Source organism: Balaenoptera acutorostrata, chromosome 21 (assembly GCF_949987535.1).
Source record: "Balaenoptera acutorostrata chromosome 21, mBalAcu1.1, whole genome shotgun sequence".
NCBI lineage: Eukaryota > Metazoa > Chordata > Mammalia > Artiodactyla > Balaenopteridae > Balaenoptera > Balaenoptera acutorostrata.
Window position 1 is genome coordinate 17,101,141 of NC_080084.1, and position 22,600 is coordinate 17,123,740.

General features: G+C 37.5%; 1 protein-coding gene across 1 annotated transcript; it reads right to left on the reverse strand.

Moving 5' to 3' along the window:
• Positions 1 to 1,091: 1,091 nt before the first annotated feature.
• On the reverse strand, positions 1,092 to 22,296 carry ERI1 (exoribonuclease 1). Its single transcript, XM_007174048.2, has 7 exons — positions 22,028 to 22,296; positions 17,201 to 17,379; positions 13,864 to 14,074; positions 9,792 to 9,875; positions 8,323 to 8,432; positions 6,202 to 6,316; positions 1,092 to 1,888 (listed from the first exon to the last, which is right to left on the reverse strand). The coding sequence occupies exons 1-7, from the start codon at positions 22,133 to 22,135 to the stop codon at positions 1,646 to 1,648; spliced, it is 1,050 nt and encodes a 349-aa protein (XP_007174110.1). The 5' UTR covers positions 22,136 to 22,296; the 3' UTR covers positions 1,092 to 1,645.
• Positions 22,297 to 22,600: the final 304 nt, after the last annotated feature.

A 22,600-nucleotide genomic window follows, 5' to 3' on the forward strand; every position in this document is an offset into this window, starting at 1 on the left:
GAGGTGGCTATGTGGAAAACTCGCCTAGGGAGCGTGAGTGGACTGCCCAGCACCCACACCTCACTAGTGATTTCCTAGTTTCTACTACTTGGCCCTGGCACAGTACCTCTGTAAGGAAGGGAATGCTTTAAAACGTCCAGTAATACTTTGTGGTATACTGTATGGTGCTATTTGGGATTCACAAACATCTTAGCATATATCCGTTTCACCCCAAGAGTTTTCTGTTTAAACCTAAAACATCTAGATGTCCTTGTTTTACTATAATGTGTATTTTGTCCACCCTTGTGCCTTCTGTTATCCACTTATTTTTTTATTATGCTGATTCTATAACTTCTGCTCAAAGGCAGAAATTCATTCTTTTAAGTTAAAAAGCTACAGCACTGTGTGGAGAATTCTCATACCAAGAAAAATGCCTACTTTTCTCTTATGCACCAGGGTTGGAAGACCTCTATAAAATTCATTTGATTATAATGTATAAATCATTAAAATAAAGTAGCATCACAATTACTATTAGGAAGTAAACGAAAAGAAGCAAACAATGTTAATGAAATTGTTCTGGGAAAGCTATAGGGGGAAATCCAATTCTGAAAATATGTATTTTTAGCTTCTAGATAAGGAGAGTTTACTTTCTCAACTCCACAGACACATTTTTGTTTTTAGAATTAGTTAAGAATTAACTATTCAACATTTAGTGGTCACTATGTAAAATCAGTTTTTAGTAATAGAAACGTAAGATATGGTAGAAAGCATTATTCGACTTTACTAACCTCACTCATAATGTTGAATACAAATGCAAAATTAAGTGGTGACCTTTAATTTTAAATCTAATTCAAAGCATGGTCTCTTAGATTTAAGAAACAAGGCAGATAGATATATGTCACAAGGGGGAGGGGAACCAAAAAACCAAATCCAAAAAACCCCAATGATTTATCTATGTATTATAAAGTTCAAGCTGTAGCCCCTATATTCCTTTAAATGGTATTTTCTTTTGAATTTCCATTAACCTCATCAGTAACTGAATTTTTAATCAGACCCTATAATCTATCATGAATCTTCCAATTATAAATTTTAAAAAAAAACAAAGGCAGATATGTATACCAAGTACTTTATGAAATTCACCACTCACAACTGACCTTCACATATACATTTCAAAAATCAAAAGGACACTGACATTCTTAAAACCCAAAGGCTAGATAAGGCCCACCTTTCCAATCTTTTCTGCATTTTAAGAAATGATCTGATCTAATGATGTTAATGTAGAAACACATTATATATTTTAACATCAATAAGGTATGACATTCAAGGGGAGAGCCAATAAACCTCTGCATTTTAAAACCAAAAGGAACACATCTTGGACACCTTAAATTATAAAATTCAGTTCTAAGCAGGAACTGTTACTGTGTAACAAATACTGCTCATATCAAAAGTGCTGGTGACAAAGAATTCAACAAAGAATTCAATATGCCCTCCCCACAGAATCTGTTCACATACATATGCATATATCTATAACTGTAATAAGATTTTAAATGTTTAAGGTGCTTAAATTTTGCACTGCAGGACTAATTCAATAAGTATTCATCTGCTACCTCTTTGTAGCAGCTCCAGTTAGAGTGAATGATCCACGGGCAAAAGCACAAAAATGCTGTTATTTTCTGGAATGCGGCATTTGTGGCGCTGGAGTGCCCTCTATTGGTAGTGAAGAGGACACACTCATTAGCTGCCCTGCATGCATCTTCTCATTAACCCGGAGTTCACACCCATCCTGCAGCATTCTAACCGCTATTCGGGCAATGTTCTTAGAGTCATCAAGACCACTGTGAGGCCGCCCATCGTAATCCATGCCGAGTTTTTCAAGCATTATTGTCAGCTTGGTTTGGCTTCTAGGAACCTGAAAAATAAACAGCTCAGTAAATAATTCTTTAGTATTCTATAAGTCATTGTGAAGTGGAAAAATAAGAAGCTGAAAATGAACAGCAATAGCTAAATAAAGTTAGGCAAAGGGCAAATACTCTTGGGTCAAATGAAGCAAATAAATAAACCTTCAGAGCTTTAAAAAAATGATCTTAGAGTTTTAGATAAAAATACATATAAACAGATGGAATCCTTAAAACATCTAAAAAGTTTGCAGTTTTATACCTTAAATAATTTATGAAAGGAAATGCATTGTTCTGAACATCTAAATTTAACCCAAACTAATTTTTTGGCATGGTATTTTTCTGTAATGTATTATTTTACTTGACTGACAAAATTTATAACTTTTATATATCAAAGGACACTATCAACACAGTGAAAAGGCAGCCCACAGAATGGAAGAAAATATTTGCAAATCACATATGTGAAAAGGGATTAACATCTAGAATATACAAAGAATTCCTAAAACTCAACAACAAAAAAAGCAAACAACCTGATGTAAAGAATTTGAATAGACATTTCTCCAAAGAATATAATGTACAAATGGGAAGAGGAGAAGAAATTTTTTTTTTTTTTTTTTTTTGAGAAGAAAATTTTTAAAAAGGAAAATGTAAGTTTCCTCAACTTACACTACTAATCAGCATTATAATTGGTATCTAGTACAAAGCGGGGAAACCACACAGAAAAGAGCAGCCTAAGAAACTGACCAATGTAAACAGATCCACAGAAAAATGTAATTCTCTACTCAAAAAAGCACTGGCAATTTTGCCTTAACGTATCTACAACTTTCTGATCACTCTAATGTACTATGAGTTGTAGATGTTTTTACGCAGACCTGAAAATTCTTTTATGGTTTTAGTAATTGTTAATAATTATCCTTAGAATAAGTAAATTATTCTTCTAAGTTAAAGGTTGGAGAAAGACCCCTTACATAAGAACGCATTACCACCTGGGAGCTGTAGCATGAAAAGAATCTAAAGTTGATCAGCCCCTACAAATTTACATGAAATTCAGAGGACAGAGGCACATTTGAAACTGTATCACAGGATACAACAAGCAAAATCCAGACTATGGGAAACTCTACAGGACAAATGGCTCAGGTTCTTGGGGGGGAAAAAAAAAAACTGCTAAAGGGAAAAAGGAGGCAGGAAAGGAATTTATAAATTTAAAAATTTGGGGCTTCCCTGGTGGTGCAGTGGTTAAGAATCTGCCTGCCAATGCAGGGAACACAAGTTAGAGTCCTGGTCCGGGAGGTTCCCACATGCCGTGGAGCAACTAAGCCCATGTGCCACAACCACTGAGCCTGGGCTCTAGAGCCTGCGAGCTACAACTACTGAAGCCCACGCACCACAACTACTGAAGCCCACGTGCCTAGAGCCCGTACTCCGCAACGAGAGGCCACTGCAATGAGAAGCCTGCGCACCGCAACGAAGACTAGCCCTCGCTCACCGCAACTAGAGAAATCCCATGCACAGCAATGAAGACCCAACGCATCCAAAAATAATAAATAAAATAAATAAATTTATTTTAAAAAATAATTTTAAAAAGTTTAAAACTTATGAGACATGTCACCCGACTGCAAATGTGTGAAGTTTATTCTGATCCTCATTCAACACACAAAGGGTAAAAGAAAACAAAATATTTATGATATTTATGATGATTTGATAACATTAAGGAATTACTGTTAATTTTTTTTTTTTAAAAGAGCTCCTGACTTATTTATTTATTTATGGCTGTGTTGGGTCTTCGTTTCTGTGCGAGGGCTTTCTCCAGTTGCAGCGAGTGGGGGCCACTCTTCATCGCGGTGCGCAGGCCTTTCACTATCGCGGCCTCTCTTGTTGCGGAGCAGAGGCTCCAGACGCGCAGGCTCAGTAGTTGTGGCTCATGGGCCCAGTCGCTCCGCGGCATGTGGGATCCTCCCAGACCAGGGCTCGAACCCGTGTCCCCTGCATTGGCAGGCAGACTCTCAACCACTGCGCCACCAGGGAAGCTCTGTTAATTTTTTTAGGTGTGATAATGATGTGGTGGTTTTATTTTCTAAAAGAGTCCTTATCTTTTGGGGGTTACATAATGAAATGCTTACAAAGCAAATGAAATAATGTTTAAGATCTTCTTCAAAATAATAAGGAAAAGGTAAAGTGGGTAGGGTTATAGATGAAACAAGGTTGGTCATGAGTTAATAACTGTTGAAACTGAGTCATGAGAGTTCATTGTATCTGTCTACTTTTGTATATGTTTGTAATTTTTCATAACCAACTTTTTTTTAAGAAATCACAAAATCAGTGAAAAATCCACAAAAAAGGAAAAAATATTTGCCAAATATAATCAAAGGAAAGAAATCCAAATGACTAATAACATAGGAAAAGGAGCTCAGTTGCATGAGTAATTAGGCAAATGCAAATCAGAACCTCAATGAGATGTCATCACACATCCACCACACTTACAAACATTTTAAATGACTGGCAATACCAGATGCTGGCAAAGACGTGGAGCAATAGTAAATCACACACTCTTCTTGTGAGAGTGCCAACTGGTAAACCACTTCGGAAAACGATTTTTGCATTATCAAGTAATCTCAATGTGGTACATATTCTATAACCCAGCAATTCAACTCCTAGGCTTATACTCTGGAGAAATGAGCACACAAGGCACCAAAGATATGCACAGGAATGTTTATAGCACCACTGTTCATAAAAAGCCCCAAACCAAAAACCACCCAAAGTAGATAAACGAACACAATGGAATTCTACACAGCAATAAAATAAATGAACTTCAGCTACATACACAAGAAGGATGAATCTCAAATATAATGTTGAGGAAAGAAGCAAAATAAAAAATACAGCCAGTATGATGCTAATTATATCATTTTCAAAAACAGGCAAAACTAAACCATATGCTATAAGGATCAACATATAAATATTAAAGCTATAAGGAAGGGTGGGAGGGAGGCTCAAGAGGGAAGGGATATGGGGATATATGTATGCATATGGCTGATTGACTTTGTTGTACAACAGAAACTAACACAGCATTGTGAAGCAATTATACTCCAATAAAGATGTATAAAAATAATAATAATAAAAAAATAAAGCTGTAAGGAAAAACAAGAAAATTATCCCCATGAAAGTATGGATTACAGGAGCTCTGGGAGGAAGGAAGAGGGTTAAGTGGGTGGAATTTACAAGGGATTTCACTCTAAAAACAATCTGTCAAAATCCACTTTTCTGTATGCATAGTTGTCAATTTTAAAATGCTAAAACAAAAAAACAAAAAAAAATGTTTTGAGAGAAAAGCACCTTTTCTCAGGAAAGGATGTGCTTCACCAAAATGTGGTTGCAAAGGGAAAAAGATGACCCAAGATCTAACATGTGATAGAGAAGCAAATGAAATCTTCTAGGATGATTTTTGAAGAAGCCTGAAGACCAGTTCAGATTAGAACAGGATTAAAGGTTCCAGAAAGCTAGTCTCCAAGGTAAAAAAGGAAAAAAAAGAAAAAGAAAAAAGAAAAACTGACACCACCTGAGTGTTTTGAGTACTGAGAAGTGATTTACAGTTTGAATGGAGAGTAACAGCGTAAGAAAACAACTAAAGTCAATTATTAAATCTGGGGAAAAGTGAACACTTTCCATAATCATTAGAAATGTAAACAGCGAATAATGATTTGATTATAAAGCTAACATAACTAAGAAAGATGCAGGGAGGGGAAGGACAGGCAGGAATGGTAGCTGTTTAATGGAGCTGAATCTCCACTTTCCATTGCAGGAACTCAATAGATACCTCAGACTGAAAATTCAAGAAGTAGCATAAATATATAATCTGGAAACTGGAAGGTTAATATGAGAAGAAACAACTTTAAAAAGTTAAAAGTGTTTGGGAGAATAGGAACCAGTACTGGTGAGGGCCATGGTGGAAGACTGCCATTTGTTATGAGACTTGCAATACTATTTTTAAAAATTTACACTACACACACATATTAACTTTGATAAAATTAAAATGAAAAATCAGTGGGGAGCATTTGTTCCACAAACAATCCATATATTGAATACCACTACAGTTTCAAACCTCTGAAACTGAAGATCATACATATATAGTTACCCTATTTAAGTAACAGGTTGAGTGAGGAATATAGCTTATTCTTCTAAACTCACATGAACGTAACTATTTGGAATCTGAAGAATAACGACTAATTATATGACTTTTTTCTGTGAAAAGCATCTAGTAAATCATAACGTTATGTACATGCAAAATATAATAAATTTATCAAGAGCAGTATAATCAATATCAAAATCTTACCTTGTAAAAGTTTCCATATGACTTTCGAATATTGATCCACTTTTTGGCAAAAGGTGGATATTTGAGCCTGCTTAGCTGGCACTGAATGTTCAGGAACTTACTCATATCCCATGAACTTAAACCAAAAGAGGAAAAAAAACTGGATTAAATAAATGCTATACCATTCTTAAAAATGAGGATTTTAAGTCATTCTATTTGTTTTTATTTACACATCACCTTTCTTATATTCTCACATAACACCAAGCTTAGAAAATTAACTTCTCTTCCTCCAAAATAATAATTCAAAAACAAACTTTAAAAAGCAAAGTGGAAGTTGGATATATTAAATTTTTTTGGACAAACTGTCTAATTCTTATTGGGCTCATCTTGACCATTTTTATGGTTCTGATTACCTAGGCACACCTCTATCTTGTTGAGTTTTTTTTTTTTTTACAACTCTAAAATAACTGCTCAGCTTACTTTTAATGCCAAGTTTATCACATTAGGAAGTTTCTTGAGGGTATGCTTTGAAATAAAACAAAAAACACAAACAAATGAACAAAATACTTGAGAGAAACAAACGTAGCTGATATCAAGTAGTTAGAATGCAATTTGCTCTGCCACAGCATGTTTCTACAACACGAATCAACCTATGTAGTTAAGTAGGAGAATCCTGGCTGTATCATGTAAATTATGTTGCCTCATATGTGGTTTTTCCTCGGCAAAGGGAGTCAGAATTGCAGCAGTAGAAATTATAACCTTCAGCAGGAAAGAAAAAGCTCTCAACTCGGCCGCTGTGCCAGCAACAGGAGTACTTTTAAGAAAATTAAAAACAAGCACCTGCCCCCACGATCCTCTGGCTTCTGTGCCTTTGTAACATCCTCTGAGGTGCCTTCTACAGACCCCGGGCTGCTTGCCTGGGCTGTCCAAATTATTTCTGGAGGTATCAATTATTGTTTTTGTTAGTCCTCTGGTTACAAAATTGCACAGATTTTGAATGATCTGTCCCAGAACGTGAGGTTTTTTACAGAATTGCACACACCATGTTATGACAGAAACACCTGTGTACTTTAGCAGGAACACTGCTCATTCATGTTGAAAATCAGGAACAGATTTCTAAAGAGGTCCATCAACATTTTCCCAAACTTCCATTTTTAAGCACAATTATGATGGGCCTAAATTCAATGCTCTTCTCCTTTTGCACTTGAGGGCCTCTAAACCCTTCACTTAGGTGACACCTCAGCTTTTGTCCACAATTTGAAACAGAAGTTCATTAGGACTTTCTTCTTCAACCTCAATAGCATAGGGTATAGGAGGTGCCTCAGCACAATGCTGTTAATCTCTGTTTTAATGTCTCTCATCTCCCCACTTGGCTTTTCATTTAACTAATGCTTTTGGAGCATAATTTTGAGCTCAGCACCATAGTAAGCAATATGAAAGACTACCAAGTAGCAAAAATCCTTGCTCTGAATGGAGTTTTAATCTCCTTGCAAACCTAGGTCTTACACACATAAAGTTTAGATATCAGAATATTTAGTCAGATGCCAACAGGCATGGTACATAACAGAGGCTGTAAGGCTTCAAGAAAAAGGTCAACGTGAGTTGTAGTGTCCAGAATAAAATATGAGGTACGCTCTGGGTAATAATAAAGAAGAGTCAAGGAAGAGAACCTTCCAGCAGAGAGGAAAGCTGTATGGGTACAGAGAGGAAGGATAAACCGTGTGGTTCATGGGCCAGCCTAACTGGAGTAAAAAAGAAAAACGGCAGGAGGATTAGGCTACACGGGCAGGGTGGGATTAGACAACAGAGCCTTGAAAGCCAGACTGAAGAGTCTGGACTTTCTTGAGCAAGGAAGTGTCCTGATAAAAACAGCGTTTCAGTAAAGTCATTTAAGTTTTATACATTAATATTTAATCTTCTTCTAGCACTGGATCAGACTGTTATCTCTGCTTTCCCTCCTCTCTCTGACGTCTAGGACTTAAAATTTAACCAGGAATAAGAATGTAAAAGGAAAACTACTGTCTGTTGTGGGGACTTCTTTAGTAAATAATATTTTTTGTGGTTATTCTAAAAGTTGGATGAGTTAGGACATCTTTAATCTTAAAAAGTAGATTAAAAAAGATAAATTTCCTAAATACTTACCCATCTGTTAATATGGAATATTTATACTTCGTTCCTAATTCTTTCAATTTCATCCAGTCAATGACTTTTTTCAGTACCTGAGGGAAGGTATCAGCTTTGTCTACCTGATCCTGAGGATATGAAAGTAAAATATATAAAAATCTGGGTAGTTACATGTAGTCCTACCCAGAAACAAACACTGGAGGGAAAGAAACAGTAGGAGAAAGTCTTAACTATGATCTTTTAAACTCTTCATGGTTTCCTCGGCTAAGATTCACCTAAAATTCCATTTTTAAGACAATTAAAAATTGTTTATAGCCAAGTATTAGGGACTGCTTTCAACTGAAGTACATAATCCTCCCCAGATTAAGATTTTTTTTTTTTTTCAGATTAAGATTTAAGATCATCCTCAGGGGTTCTCTTTTTTCAGGCCTCAACCTAGTGGCTTACTGCTTCTCCAGAGGGGAGAAAAGGGAAATCTCTCCTCAGCTGAAAGCCACAGCCCTCTACAGTGGTTTCCCTATCTCGAAGCTCACATCTTTCCAGAACATACTACACATCTGAATGATCCATCACATCACTCTCATACTTAAAATCCTCCAAACACTCCCCAAGGTCTTCCAGACAAAAAGACACACAAGACCCTTCATGATCTAGCTCGCCTCTATCACTTTAGCTTTATTTGCGACCATTTTCTCACTAGCCCATAATACACATGAACTATCCCGAACCACTTACAGTTTTGCCCTTCACACCTGAAATGCCTGCCCAGTCATTCTTTTCCACCTATTTACCTATCGCTGACTCAGCCCAAGTTCACCAACTTGAGTTTTGCCCAGGACAGCCCTCCCTTCCCTCTGTCAGAGGGAGGTCTTCCTACAGATGCCCATGACACCCTAATGAAACACTGACTGTCAGTCTTCCTAACCATACTGTATACTGTGACCAGTGTTTTCTTCTGTCTGTCCCCCTGACTTACAGATTGTTAAGTGAGCTGAGGAGAGAGACTGCCTTGACCATCTTTGTATCCATCGTAGCTTGGTCAATATTGAATATTATAGCAGGCCCTCAAATATTTGCTGAATGAATGAATAAAGGAACTAAGTAAATGAACAAAGGGCCTACCACATTAGAATACAACCAAAAATCAAAGGCCTAAAAAAAATTAAGCTATATATAAAATCAGGTTGTAAACAGATACATTTTAAAACTTCATCTCCAAGTTCAACATGGTAACTAACATTTCCTTCACTAATGCTCCATACAAATGAAATGTTTACAACTCCTTAAAAGGAAAGGCTGAAAAAAAATCTTACCAGGTGTAAAATGTGCTTTTCTATTTTTTAAATATTACAATACAAAAGACCTTTACCAAGCAAGGAAAGTATCGCATTTAATTATTTACAACAATAATTTTTTTAAACTATGAAATAAACCCCTAATTTCAAAACTTCTTTCAAACTCTAGAAAAAGGAACACAGAATTATAACCTGAGTAATTCCAGTTAGATTGATGCAGAAGTCAGAAAGTTGTGTGTTAATCTCTGGTCTCACATACTGCTGAAACGTATCTTCCTACAAGGGAAGGACAGCAAATTAAAGTATTTTCTATGACTTAAGATACATGATACATAACGTGACTATGTCAGCCACATAAGGTTGTAATCTTATAGATGGCTCAAGGCACAGACCTGTCTAGAGTTTTAACAATTTAAGGATAATGCCCTATTCCCAAAGTACTCTAATTTTTTAATTAAAAAATTATGCTTCATAGTTTAAAAAAGTTTAAGATAGAACAAGTACCTGAAAGCAAGTCTTCAAACCAAAGTTTAACCAGAGGAGCAAAACGTCAATGATTTTGTTTATAATATTTTGAAACTGTAAAGCCTATTAATGCAACCTCTAGTTCAAGATATTAAGAGCTTTTTAAATAACATAGTATGCTGAAGAAATGCCAGTCTGCAGTTACAACTAAATTAGTTCAGATTCCTGCTCTCCCATTTACTCCTGATTAGTCCTTATTTTTATATTAAGATTCCACTAAACTGAATTCTGAATAATAAAAATTTAACTATATGATATGTAGTAATTTAAAGGGCAATAATACTACTAATTATTTTAGCAATGTTTAACCTCTTCAAGAAGCTTTCATGATTGCCTTCTTATTTTATGCTCACAACAACTTTGTGAACTCAGTAAGGACGGCATGGTTATCATCAGGCTCAGGTCTCTAAGCATTTTTTCCTCTGGCCCAATGCTGCCTCCCTAAACCAGATCACACTAAGTCACTTGTTAAAAATTAAGGACAATTTCAAAGCCTAAAGATTTATCGGCAGCAATTATTAATACTAGGTAGCTATGGAGAAAAAAACAAAGAATATTACTTATAGTAGAAGATTAAAAAATTAAGAAAAATAGTGTTTATAAAATTCTTTTTACACACTCGTGTATTAAGCAGATGAATTATCAAGTTACTAACAATTATAAAAGAGTAAAAGAACAGCAAAGAACATTTGAACTTCAAAAGTTATAGATGTTCTTTACTTACCAGACATATTGCAAAAGGAAAAATTCTACTTAATTGAATTTCATAGATAAATGAAGTCTATCCTTTTAAATATCAGTATTTTGTTTCATAATTTTAAATGAAAATCTTTAAAAAAAATATGCTGCAACTTCCCTTACCATTGTAAGCAGGTACTACTAAGTATGACATTAATAAAATTGTATTTGTTATTTAATACTTTCAACAGAATGATGCCAGAGGACTATGCATTCATTGACCAAATATTTAATAATCACTTAAATAAATTACATAGTAAGTTAAAAGGTGATGAGGGTTCTTAAAAAGTAGAGTAGATAAGAGGGATCAGAAACATTGGGTCTGTGGGGTATTCAAGCTACACTATTGCACAGAGAACCAGTTAGACTTTATTTAGAAGGCAAGAGTGAAGGAAGGAAGGAAGGAAGGATAGGAGGGAGGAAGGGAATTAGCAGCAAGATCTCTGCAGGAAAGGAATTTGAGCTAAAGCTCTGGGAGGTGAGGGGGTGGAGCATGCCTGGAATTTCTGAGAAACAGCAAGCAGGTCAATATGGTGCAATCAGAGGTAACAAGAGGCCAGATCATATAAGGAATATGATTTTTACTCTGAGTTACATGGGGAGCCATAAAAGAGTCGTGAGCAGAGGAGTGAAGTGCTCTGACTTATATTTCATAAGGATCACTCTGGTCACTAGGTTGAGAATTGGCTGCAGGGAATAAGGAGAGAAACAGAGACTGGTTAAATGATGAACGAAAGCAGCAAATCCAGACAAGAAATCAGTGGGACTCAGACTACAGTCATAGCAGTGTGGTTAAGTGGCTGGGTTCTGGATATATTTTGAAGGCAGAGCAAACAAGTCACTGATGGCCTGGATGTGTGATGTGAGAGAAACAGGAGTTAAGGATGACTCCAAGGTTTCTGGACTGAGCAATTAGAAAGACAGAGTTGCTAGTCCTCAAGCTAGGGAGGCTGAAGATAAAACAGGTTGCGGGTAAATTTGGGACATGTTAAGATGTCTGTTTAGATGTCCAAGTAGAGATGTTAAGTAACAGTCTGGACTTGGGACAGAGGACAAGATTGGAGATATGTATTTGGAAGACATCAGCATGTAGCTTCTAAAAGCTATGGAACAAGATGATAGACGAGATCATTAAAGGAGAGGATCTATATAGAGAAGAGGACCTGGAATTGAACCTACAGCATCCTATATTAGGAAGTTGGGAAGAGAAGGAGCAACCAGTGAAGGAAACTGTGAAGGGGAACCCAGTGAGGCTGGCGAAAATGCAGGAGAATGAGGGGTTCTGGCAGTCACTTGAAGGAGACAGTGGTCAATTCCACCAGGACTTAGGTAAAGGTCAAAGGTGACACTGAGGAGTGATTTTAGTGGAGTGATGGGCTGGAATACATAACTTAAACCTACAAGTGCCATAAAAGAAACGAAATTGAGTTATTTGTAGTGAGGTGGATGGACCTAGAGTCTGTCATACAGAGTGAAGTCAGAAAGAGAAAAACAAATACCGTATGCTAACACATATATATGGAATCTAAGAAAAAAAAAAAAAAAGGTCATGAAGAACCTATGGGTAAGATGGGAATAAAGACACAGACCTACTAGAGAATGGACTTGAGGCTATGGGGAGGGGGAAGGGTAAGCTGGGACAAAGTGAGAGAGTGGCATGGACATATATACACTACCAAACGTAAAACAGATAGCTAGTGGGAAGCAGCCGCATAGCACAGGGAGATCAGCTTGGTGGTCTGTGACCACCTAGAGGGGTGGGATGGGGAGGGTGGGAAGGAGGGAGACGCAAGAGGGAAGAGATATGGGAACATATGTATATGTATAACTGATTCACTTTGTTATAAAGCAGAAACTAACACACCATTGTAAGCAATTATACTCCAATAAAGATGTTTAAAAAAAAAAAAAACCTACAAGTGGTATGGGTTTAACAGAGAATGGGAGGAAACAGACAGAACTGTATATAACTTTTACAAAGAAATCTGCTGTAGAGGAACAAAGACATGGGGTAGCTGGCAGGGAGTGGGTCAAGTGAAGGCTTTTTATGGTGTGAAAAATAACGTTTGTATGTGATGGGAACGATATAGTAGGAAGCAATGAATCATTCATGTCTAAATAAGGGAGGAGAATGGCTAGAGCCATGTCCTTGAGTGAGAGAGAGGAAGTAAGATCTAGTGAGTTATGCAAGATGATTTGCCTTCATAGCTGTCATTTTTTTCTTTTAATTTACTGACCGTTAATCTGCTTTGGACAAGGAAATTATATAAATGGGCTGATTAAGACTGTAACTAAAAGAGGCTTCAAACAACAGAAAGAAAAAATTGTATGCATTTTCATGCACTAAGCCTTTTTATAGTTATTCCCAGAGTGCTGGTGGCAACTGGGGATACCACGGACGTGGTACTTCTGGGTAGATGAGCTGTTACAGTCCTTGCTCAGGATTTACAAGGGAAACCGTATTAATCTGGAGGGATCCTGCTGAGCTCCTACACTAACAATGCACTGACAATGAGTATCTAAAGCAAATATGTTATATGGCTTAGAAGCCAAGGTTACAAGAGTTGTTTCCCCCATAAACTGTTCACCAGAAAGCTAACTAGTTTTAAGTTGAAAGGTAATTTCTATACCTTATCATTTTTATAGATCAGAGTATACATTAGTCTACCACAGTGGTTCTCAACCCTGACTGTATACCAACTGAGAAGCTTTAAAAAAAAGGCTGATGCCAGGGGCCCCACGGAACAACTAAATCAGAATCTCTGGGACGAGGACCAGGCATCAGTTTTTTTTGTTTTTTGTTTGTTTATTTGTTTTAGCTACTGGAAAAGGAGAGGAGCAGACTCTGAAATTATTTTATTATAGCCCAACTATTAAGTATGCAGCAAGAGCAAACACCCCCTCTTTAGAATTCTAATTCTAGCTGAAACAGCAAATGGGACCTTAGTAGCCAACCCCAGAATAGCTGTTGCTAAAAATAAAATTAAAACAATTCACTTACTATTTCTAAGGTATGAGTATTCAGTAAAACAACAGGAAATTCAATTATTTCATGTATGAACTCAGGTGGGTTACCCTCTTCACAAGTGGCTTCGAAGTCAATAACACAAATGTAGTCATAGTAACTGTCAGCACAATTGCCCTCTTTCAACATCAGCTTCTGCTTCTTATAATAGTTTTTTAGTCTCTTCTTTAGTACATCCTTTACACCTCTAAGGAAAATAAGAATAAAATTAACGCTTAGGTGAATTTTACAGGCAAGAATCTGAACTCTTACCTGCTGGCACTGGGTTGAACACTGATAGCATTATCACAGCATAATTTAGCCAAAATAAATGTAAAGAAAGCAAAGCTAATTTAGCAAAGAACTAATTAAAACAGAACGTTTAATACAGCATCAATATTTTAATTCACATGTAACTTTTCATTTTTGTAGTACGATATATTATATATTGGTTTTTCAAACCATAACCTTTGTCGGCATACACTACCTACACAGCCCTGTTGCCTTATATAATAAGATGACATACATGATACAAAAACCGAAATTAATACTGAATTATTCTGCTGACCAAACACAAATCTCAGAGAATGAAAATTCAGGTAAATTGAACATATTATGCTCTCTCTTTCCTTTCTTTTGGCTTTTGTTAAGTTAGACAACTAAAAAAATCCACATGAATTTGAAAGCATTATGAGCCTACTAGTATATAAAGTTGAATGTCCCTTAGCTATTTAACTAGGAAAACTAATTTAGGAGACCCTAGAATAAACCATGTCCAGAAGAACACTGTCATAGTCAGTAGATTCTTAATTGTAATTAGATTTCTTAGTTTACCATGGGTAGAATTTGATTCAGGAGATTTCTGTTTTACAGGTATTTTTAAAATATACGTTCCACAAAAGGGAGGTGGGGCAAAGTGGTTCTAAATTTATGACAATGGTGGGTAAAGGTGGTCACATTCGTTCGTCAAACAGTATATATTACTTCAAAAAATCAAAAATCGCAACCATTACTTAGACTTCCTTCACTGTTACTTGGTTGAGTCCTGTAAGGGCCTGCAAATACAAAATGGTAGTAAAAAATAGGAGGATCTAAAAACTGTAACTAATGGGAAGTGACAAGGAAGGCATTTTGGCCGCGTCACCAATTAGTGACCATTAGAAAAAATGTTTCTAACCTTTTGTTTTCCTTTCTAAACTACCACTAAAAAGGAATCTTATCCATGAAAAATCCTGATAGTTAACCAGCAAGTTGTTTTAAGACAATATATGTTAATATGTTTATTTGCTTGAGATTTTCCAAACTACCAAAACCTAGGAAGGAAACCCTCAACTCCTTTCATATTAAGGTATTGTGCGTGACCTCTGCGTTATGTGACAGCTTTGGATTACTTTGTCTTAATTTCTTTTCTTTCTTTCTATATTTTACTAAAGGTAAAACGTAATTTACTAAAATTTTTGTCTGCAAACCTAATGGCAACATCAACACATAACCAGTTACTCCAGAGAGAAAACTTTATCTTTAACCTCTCCCTTGCCCCCCACATCCAAACAATCACCATTTCTGCCAATTCCAACTCAGAGAAACATACAGAATCTGGATCTCCTGAATTCTCTCAGGTGGGGCTCCCATTAGCTTCCTGGACTCTGGCAAACATCTCCACTATCACAGCCCTCCTCTTCATTCTTCACCTTGCTCGAGAACTAGGCACTAGCACCACCTTCCTGCTGAAATACTTCAGTGGCTCCCTTCTGCTTACGAGGTAAAACGCAGACTTTAGCACAGAGTTCCTTCACCACTAGGCTACGACCTATCATTTCATCATCTTCTTCAGATGTTCCCCCTCCCCACAGTACGCTGCACACTGCAGACAAAACGCAATACAAGTCATGTCCCGAAAATGGGGCATGCTTTCCTGTTCCACAACTTTGGTTGTACAAAGAAAAAGCAAGATCATGTAGCAGAAAATATACAAACAGAAATTATGAGTTTTTATTTCTTTTTGCCCAAAATACCCTCCCCCTCCCTTTTCTGTTTTAAGTCAATTCAAATGTCACTTCTGAATCCCTGAGACAGACTCTTCCGCATTCTCATGATGTACTTGGCCAGACCTTCAATACAGCTTTGGTCACTCTGTACTGTGATTACTGGTTTGTGTATTTTCCTAAAAGACTGAGATTTCCAAAATAGGGAGTAGATCTGTTTTACCTTTATAACATTATTACCTAGTAAAGTGCTTACAATTCAGTAAGTGTTTGTTGACTAAACGTATAAACATACATTTGATCTCTCTAGCTCCCATATAAATTAGGAGTGAGCAACTGATCTTCACACCTGGGAAGAACACACATTTTGCCCAGAAAATCTTAAGTCGGCTACACGTTGTATTTCCAGAATAGAAAGAGTCAGGGGGAAAGGAGGTAAAAATCTTCTTCACAAATTATGGAGCAGACAATCGAGAAAGGGGAAAAAATACATGTGTGCTCTTTTGAAAAGCAGTGAAGCTCTACTTTAAAGCAAAGAGGAGGAATACTGCTTATAAGAGAATAAGGATTCAGGGGGACCCCAAAACAATAAGTTTTCCTCTATTACCTGTAGTTATTTTTTTCTAGATGCCTGGCAATTCTCTTGTGTATCAAGAAGCTACATGTTTTTCTGGATCCCAAAGGTCATTCCTGCCCCATGCCCCAAGTCAAAATAAAGTGATTTGTTTCGCAAAAAGTTATTAAAACTTAAGTATGTATACATCTCATTGAAGATACACACACATGCACACATACACACTCTTGAGTTGGCTAAGCTGCATTATTTTCTCATTCAATATACAGTTAAACATAACGCTTACTATCATACTGCATATTTTTAGAAACTAAAACAGAAGAAAAAATACTTCCTAGTAGGTGAAAGCTGTTTTTTTTTAATTACCTGGTTTCAAAGAAATCTTCTTTATAAAAAGTAATACAAATGAACAAGAAAAAGGAAAAATACTCAATCTTGTTAATAAGTTATAATTATCTATCAACCAAATGATCAACAAAAGAAATTTTTTAAACATACTCGGTATAAAATGATAGATACTCCTATACACTTCTGGTAGACGATCAAAATATTCATCAACTTTAATTCAGCAATACTACTCTATCGTCTAAAAGACTGACAGAAATAATCAGAGTCACACAAAGTTTCATGTATAAGAATGTAAATTACAGCTGTTATTTGAATTGTTAGTAATGGTTATCTCTTTATAATAGGATTACAGATATTTTTCAGTGTTTTCAAGATTTTCTAGATGAACATGTACTACTTTTATAATTTTAAAGTTATTTTTAATTACCTGGTTTCAAGCTTGAATTCTGAAAGTTTGGCTCTGAGCTCTTCCTTACTCATTCTATTAATGCAACCATTCGTAATAGCAATCTCTTTGTAAACCGGGTCACTGAAATCACTTGCACTGGAGGTAATGAACTTAGATCCTTTTGCTTCTTGGCCATCAAGTCTACATCGCTGCTTTTTCTACCACACACAAAAAAAATACATATATATATATATATATAAAGTTTATAATTAGTACAAACATCTTAAAGATTCAAACTCCTAAGGGCTCTTTGTGCTATACGTTCAATAAAAACTGCTTAGGAAGAAGGAGGATGTGTTTCCAATACAATTTACCCTGCTCTCTTCTCAGTCACGAGGTTCCTTACAGGAAATGAAGCTAAGTAAAAAGAGCACTGGTTTTGGGAGTCAGAGCAACCTCAGTACAGAGCCAGCTGATTGTTTAATAGTAGCATAACCTTGGGTAATTACTTATTACTCTGATCTTCAGTTTCCTTATCTATAAAATAAGGTATAATAATAACTGTCTCAAATAGTATTTGGTATTGGTAATGATAAATAGTATCTGGGAGAGATTATTATAAGGATTAAATGAGATCAAGTATAGCAGGTTCCTGACACCATATCCACCATGGCTATTAATAAATGGTAACTTTACTAATAACCATCACAGACTGTAGGTCAGACCTTTTCACAAGCAGTATTCTAAAATTTACAAATGAACCAATTTTTAAGTAAACTTTTACAACATTACGCATGTATACATCCTGAGAATTTTTTAACCTGACTTCGTTTCACAAAGTTAACAGAAATTGGCCAATATAAAAATTAAAGGGACCAGAAATCTGACTCAAAACTTGCTGGTATCCAAGGCAAAGAAGGAAATAAATTCAGTTCCAAAACACACAATTTCCGAAAGTTACACATATATTCAGTTATTCAGGAGAACTATAGTTACTATATTATAAACCTTTCCTCCTTTCTTAAATGAAAATCCATGTTAAGAAAGACATAATTCGATTCTAATCACACCACAGGTAGTCCCAAATTACTAATATGTGAAGTTCCAAAGATTCATTTACAAGTTATTTTCCACATGCAATGTTACAAATATTAGGTATGTTTCAGAATTTTCAAAAATACTTTGGAATTCACTAGCAATCCATACAAAAGCTTGTTAACTTAGTTATAACTTACCACATTGTCCTCATGTGAACTTTAATGACAGATTAAGGAGGGATAACCATGGATAGGACACAGTCCCTGAGCTGGAACTGATCCTGATGGTTCAGGGACTATTTCTCACTCTTAGCTCTCAATTTAATGCAACACACATTTAGCAGATACTGTGCTAGAATACTTAAGAATTACTCTCTCCAATCTCCTCTGAGGAAAGAGGACAGGAATTCCAATGTATGAACTGTCCATAAATTGAAGAATAATTTTTTAAAATAATTTTATTTATTTATTTATTTGGCTGCACTGGGTCTTCATTGCTACACGCGGGCTTTCTCTAGTTGCGGCGAGCGGGGGCTACTCTTCATTGTGGTGCGCGGGCTTCTCACTGCAGTGGCTTCCCTTGTTGCAAAGCATGGGCTCTAGGCACACGAGCTTCAGTAGTTGCAGCATGCAGGCTCAGTAGTTGTGTGCACGGGCTTGGCTGCTGCGTGGCATGTGGGATCTTCCCGGACCAGGGCTCGAACCCATGTCCCCTGCATTGGCAGGCGGATTCTTAAACACTGCGCCACCAGAGAAGTCCCTTGAAGAGTAATTATACTGAGGTTCCTTGTTGACCAATGTTTTAAAAACTTTATAGGGCTTCCCTGGTGGCGCAGTGGTTGAGAATCTGCCTGCCAATGCAGGGGACACGGGTTCGAGCCCTGGTCTGGGAAGATCCCACATGCCACGGGGCAACTGGGCCTGTGAGCCACAACTACTGAGCCTGCGCGTCTGGAGCCTGTGCTCCGCAACAAGAGAGGCCGCGATAGTGAAGAGGCCAGCACACCGCGATGAAGAGTGGCCCCCACTTGCCATAACTAGAGAAAGCCCTCATACAGAAACCAAGACCCAACACAGCCATAAATAAAAAAAATAAAAAATAAAAAAAAAAGCACAGAAAAAAAAAAAAACTTTATAACATGGATATTTGACTAAGATAAGAAAATACTTAGCTTTCAATAATATATTAAATTTACAATGCCTGGCTACTTTATCATTAGCATTTAATCAGGATTCCTGACTTATCCTTTGTCTTTACACTTACAGTGAATTTTAAACTTCATCTTCAATCGGGTTAAAATTTAGGTCAACAATGAGTAACAGTTTGTCTACCAAAACAAATGTCTCACTTAATTTAAGCAAATTTTCTCCTTGGCTAAATCCTCTCTCTGACTCACTTGCTTAATTCTTATCTAGAACTGTGGCTACAAATATTACCCACAAGTAACACTTAGGCCTCTTCTAGATATGCTACAAATCATGATTTCTATAAAGAAAGTTCTGCCTCCTCTCCTGGGTACAACCCTAGCCCTCTTCCTTCAGTGAAGTTTAGGACATGGTCAAGGTCCAGTTCTCACAAATTGTGGTCTACACTAATGGTTTCCAAAGAAAATCCACTAAGACAATCCACTAAGGAGCAGAAGGAAAATATTTAAAACCCTGTATGTATTATTAATCTACAAAAACACAAAATTAGTTTACTAAGTAATACATGGATTGATAATGGCGCCCTCCCCAATGTCTGTGTCCATCTGTCACATGTCACAAAGTACCGGCCATACAATGAGGAAAGTAGGGACAGACTTCACAGTACAAGGGGGAACATTCACCTTCATGATACTGTGACATCTTGCAATTTTCACACGTCCCAGTAAATGGTTGCACGGTTTATATTATCCCAAATGAGGGAATCTTTACAATATGGAATTGACCATGAAAATCTTTTATACCAAATGGAGGCTGACTATCTTGTGGTAAAGTACTTAAAAGTGCTATTGAACTTACAAATGAGTTACATATTTCCTCTTACAAAAAGGTATTCCAAAATTGCTGTCATTTTCTGTGATGAGAAAGGGATTAATAGCTTGATCCTTAAAAGTTGTTTTTTTTTTAAATAAACCCTATTTGTTTCAAGATGAAAGAAAATATGTTTTAACAATAACTTAGCAAGTAACTGCTTATCAAGAGAAACCTCTTCTGTGGCAAGAACATTTGGAAAATAGATGTTCTGGAAGTGTTTCCATTATTTTATTGCCAAAAAAAAAAAAAAAAAGAAAACGTGCTCATTACCTATTTAAAAAAAAAGCCTTTGCATCTACACATAAAAAACAAACAAACAAACTTAGAAGCAGAATTAAACTTGGTTACAATCCTTCCAAAAGAAGAGTTCTGATGAAATTTGAACCTACTTGGTTAAAAATATAAAAATGCAACACCTATTAGTTTACAAAAAGAATTTCGTTGACATCAAGGATAATGAAAATTTACTTAGCTGAAATCCAACAAAATATTTTGCTTACTTGAGCCTGGAAAAAAAAAAGGACTGTATCATTATTTATTAAAAGCATCCAACAACAAGTTTTTAACAAATATGATAGTCAGTAAAATCAACTAGGAACATAAACCCAGGCCTTAAGTCACTATATCTCAAAGTTTTAAGACTTCCAAATCTAATGAAGTGTATTCAATCACACTTCTCTCATTAAAAATAAAGTTTTAAAAATTATTTTTAAACCGACTCACTTGATGATGTTATTGACAGTATCTCAAACTGAAGAGGTATGGCGGGATAGAAGAGTGGTTCTTTAGACAGAAGGGACATGGAGGCCTTTTTGAAAGTAATATCATAAGGCGAGGCAGATAACTATGCAAAAGACCCAGGGGAAGAGCATGCACAGCAAAGGAAGCACACAAAGACCCTTAACAAGAAAGATCATCCACCATAAAACCGAGGATGCTGGGCACTGAGAGCAAAAGGGAAGAGTCGTACGAGGTGCAGTTAACAATGGAGAAAGGAGCCAGGTCCTGTGGGCAGCAAACTGAAGACTCAGGAGGGGAGAAACCAGTCAGATTCATGTTACTAAAAGCTCATTCTACCTGCTATGTGGGGAATGGGTTGTAGACGGAAAGAGCAAGAGCTAGGAAGCCTCCTGCAAGTACCCACACTATGAGGTGCTCCGCATTTGTATGTTATTAATAGAAAATGACCAATTCGAGTATTAGATCGTTCACACTCTGCAGCGCCAGTCAACAATAATTGTATGTGTCAAAGAAGATGAATAAAGAAGTTTTAAGACGGTTTTTACAACTCTGCCACTGTAACTAGGATCTATCGGTGAGCTATCAAACTCATTAAGGGTATCAGTCATACATTACGTTTATATGAGGTAGGAGTAAATGGGCGAAAACCAGAGACGAAGCTCCAGCTAACAGGCACAATCACCTTTTGCCAAGGCTGGGAGCTGGGCTTAAAGGTCTTAAGAAGTGACATAGCTAGAGCTGAGCTGTCGTGGTATTTCTAAAAACATCAACTACCCGCTACAGATTAGGGCTACACAGAATGACAACAGTAACCGTGCGCCCAGAATGTTCAGAGCAGAGTTCCCACGCAGAGCTAATAAAACCGCGGTTCGCATACTTCTCGTCTGGACTATTTACTCACTTCCAGACGGTAACTGGGACCAGAGGGGGCTTACTGACAACCACCCCCGAGTAAAGGCTCCCGGAGTTGGGGCCAGGGGAAGGCGGCCAGGGCTGTGGCCCCAGGGCGCACGGGCTGCTGTTCCTCAGGGAAACCCTCGAAGACAACGGCGCGCGGGCGGATTCTCACCTCGGGATTCGGGCGCTGCGCCTCCTCCCCGCACTCCGACCCCCGCGACCCGCGCCGCGCGGGAGCCACGGCCTCGCCGTCGGGCTGGTGGCTCTGCTCATCCTCCATGCCGCGTGTCACGTAAGAAGAGAGCTGCTGGAGTGCACCACTCGCTCTCTCACTCGGCCAAGCCCGAAAGCCTCGCCTTTCTCCGCTGAAAAATTACCGGGCTCGCGTTCCCGCGGCAGCGACCACACAAACTCGAGTGGACACCTCCCACTTCCGGGAGCGTGAGGCGTCCACACGCCGCGCAGGCGCAGTGAGCCGGCGCGCGGAACGCCGGCGCCTCCGCCGAGGCGGGCGGTGGGGGGCGGTGGGTGGAAGGAGAGGTGGGAGGAGCGAAGCGGGAGGGAGGTGCGCGCGGGAGAAACTGAATGCTGCGTGCGCCGGGTTGAAGCGACGCCAGAGTTCGGGCCGTAGTCCCTAGAGATTCCGCCAGAGGAAATGACCCATCACCATCTCCTGAGACGTAAACGAGGAGTATCCGAGAGAGAGGTGAATTTTAACCATAGAGAATAGCATTTATAAAACAAT

Excerpts from the sequence above, each read along its gene's own strand:
- ERI1 (XM_007174048.2), bottom strand. The coding sequence starts at position 22,135 with ATGGAGGATGAGCAGAGCCACCAGCCCGACGGCGAGGCCGTGGCTCCC. Across the intron at positions 17,380-22,027 it reads CGCAGCGCCCGAATCCCGAG|AAAAAGCAGCGATGTAGACT; the intron begins GTGAGAATCCGC and ends TGTGTGTGGTAG. Across the intron at positions 9,876-13,863 it reads ATACTCATACCTTAGAAATA|GAAGATACGTTTCAGCAGTA; the intron begins GTAAGTGAATTG and ends CTTCCCTTGTAG.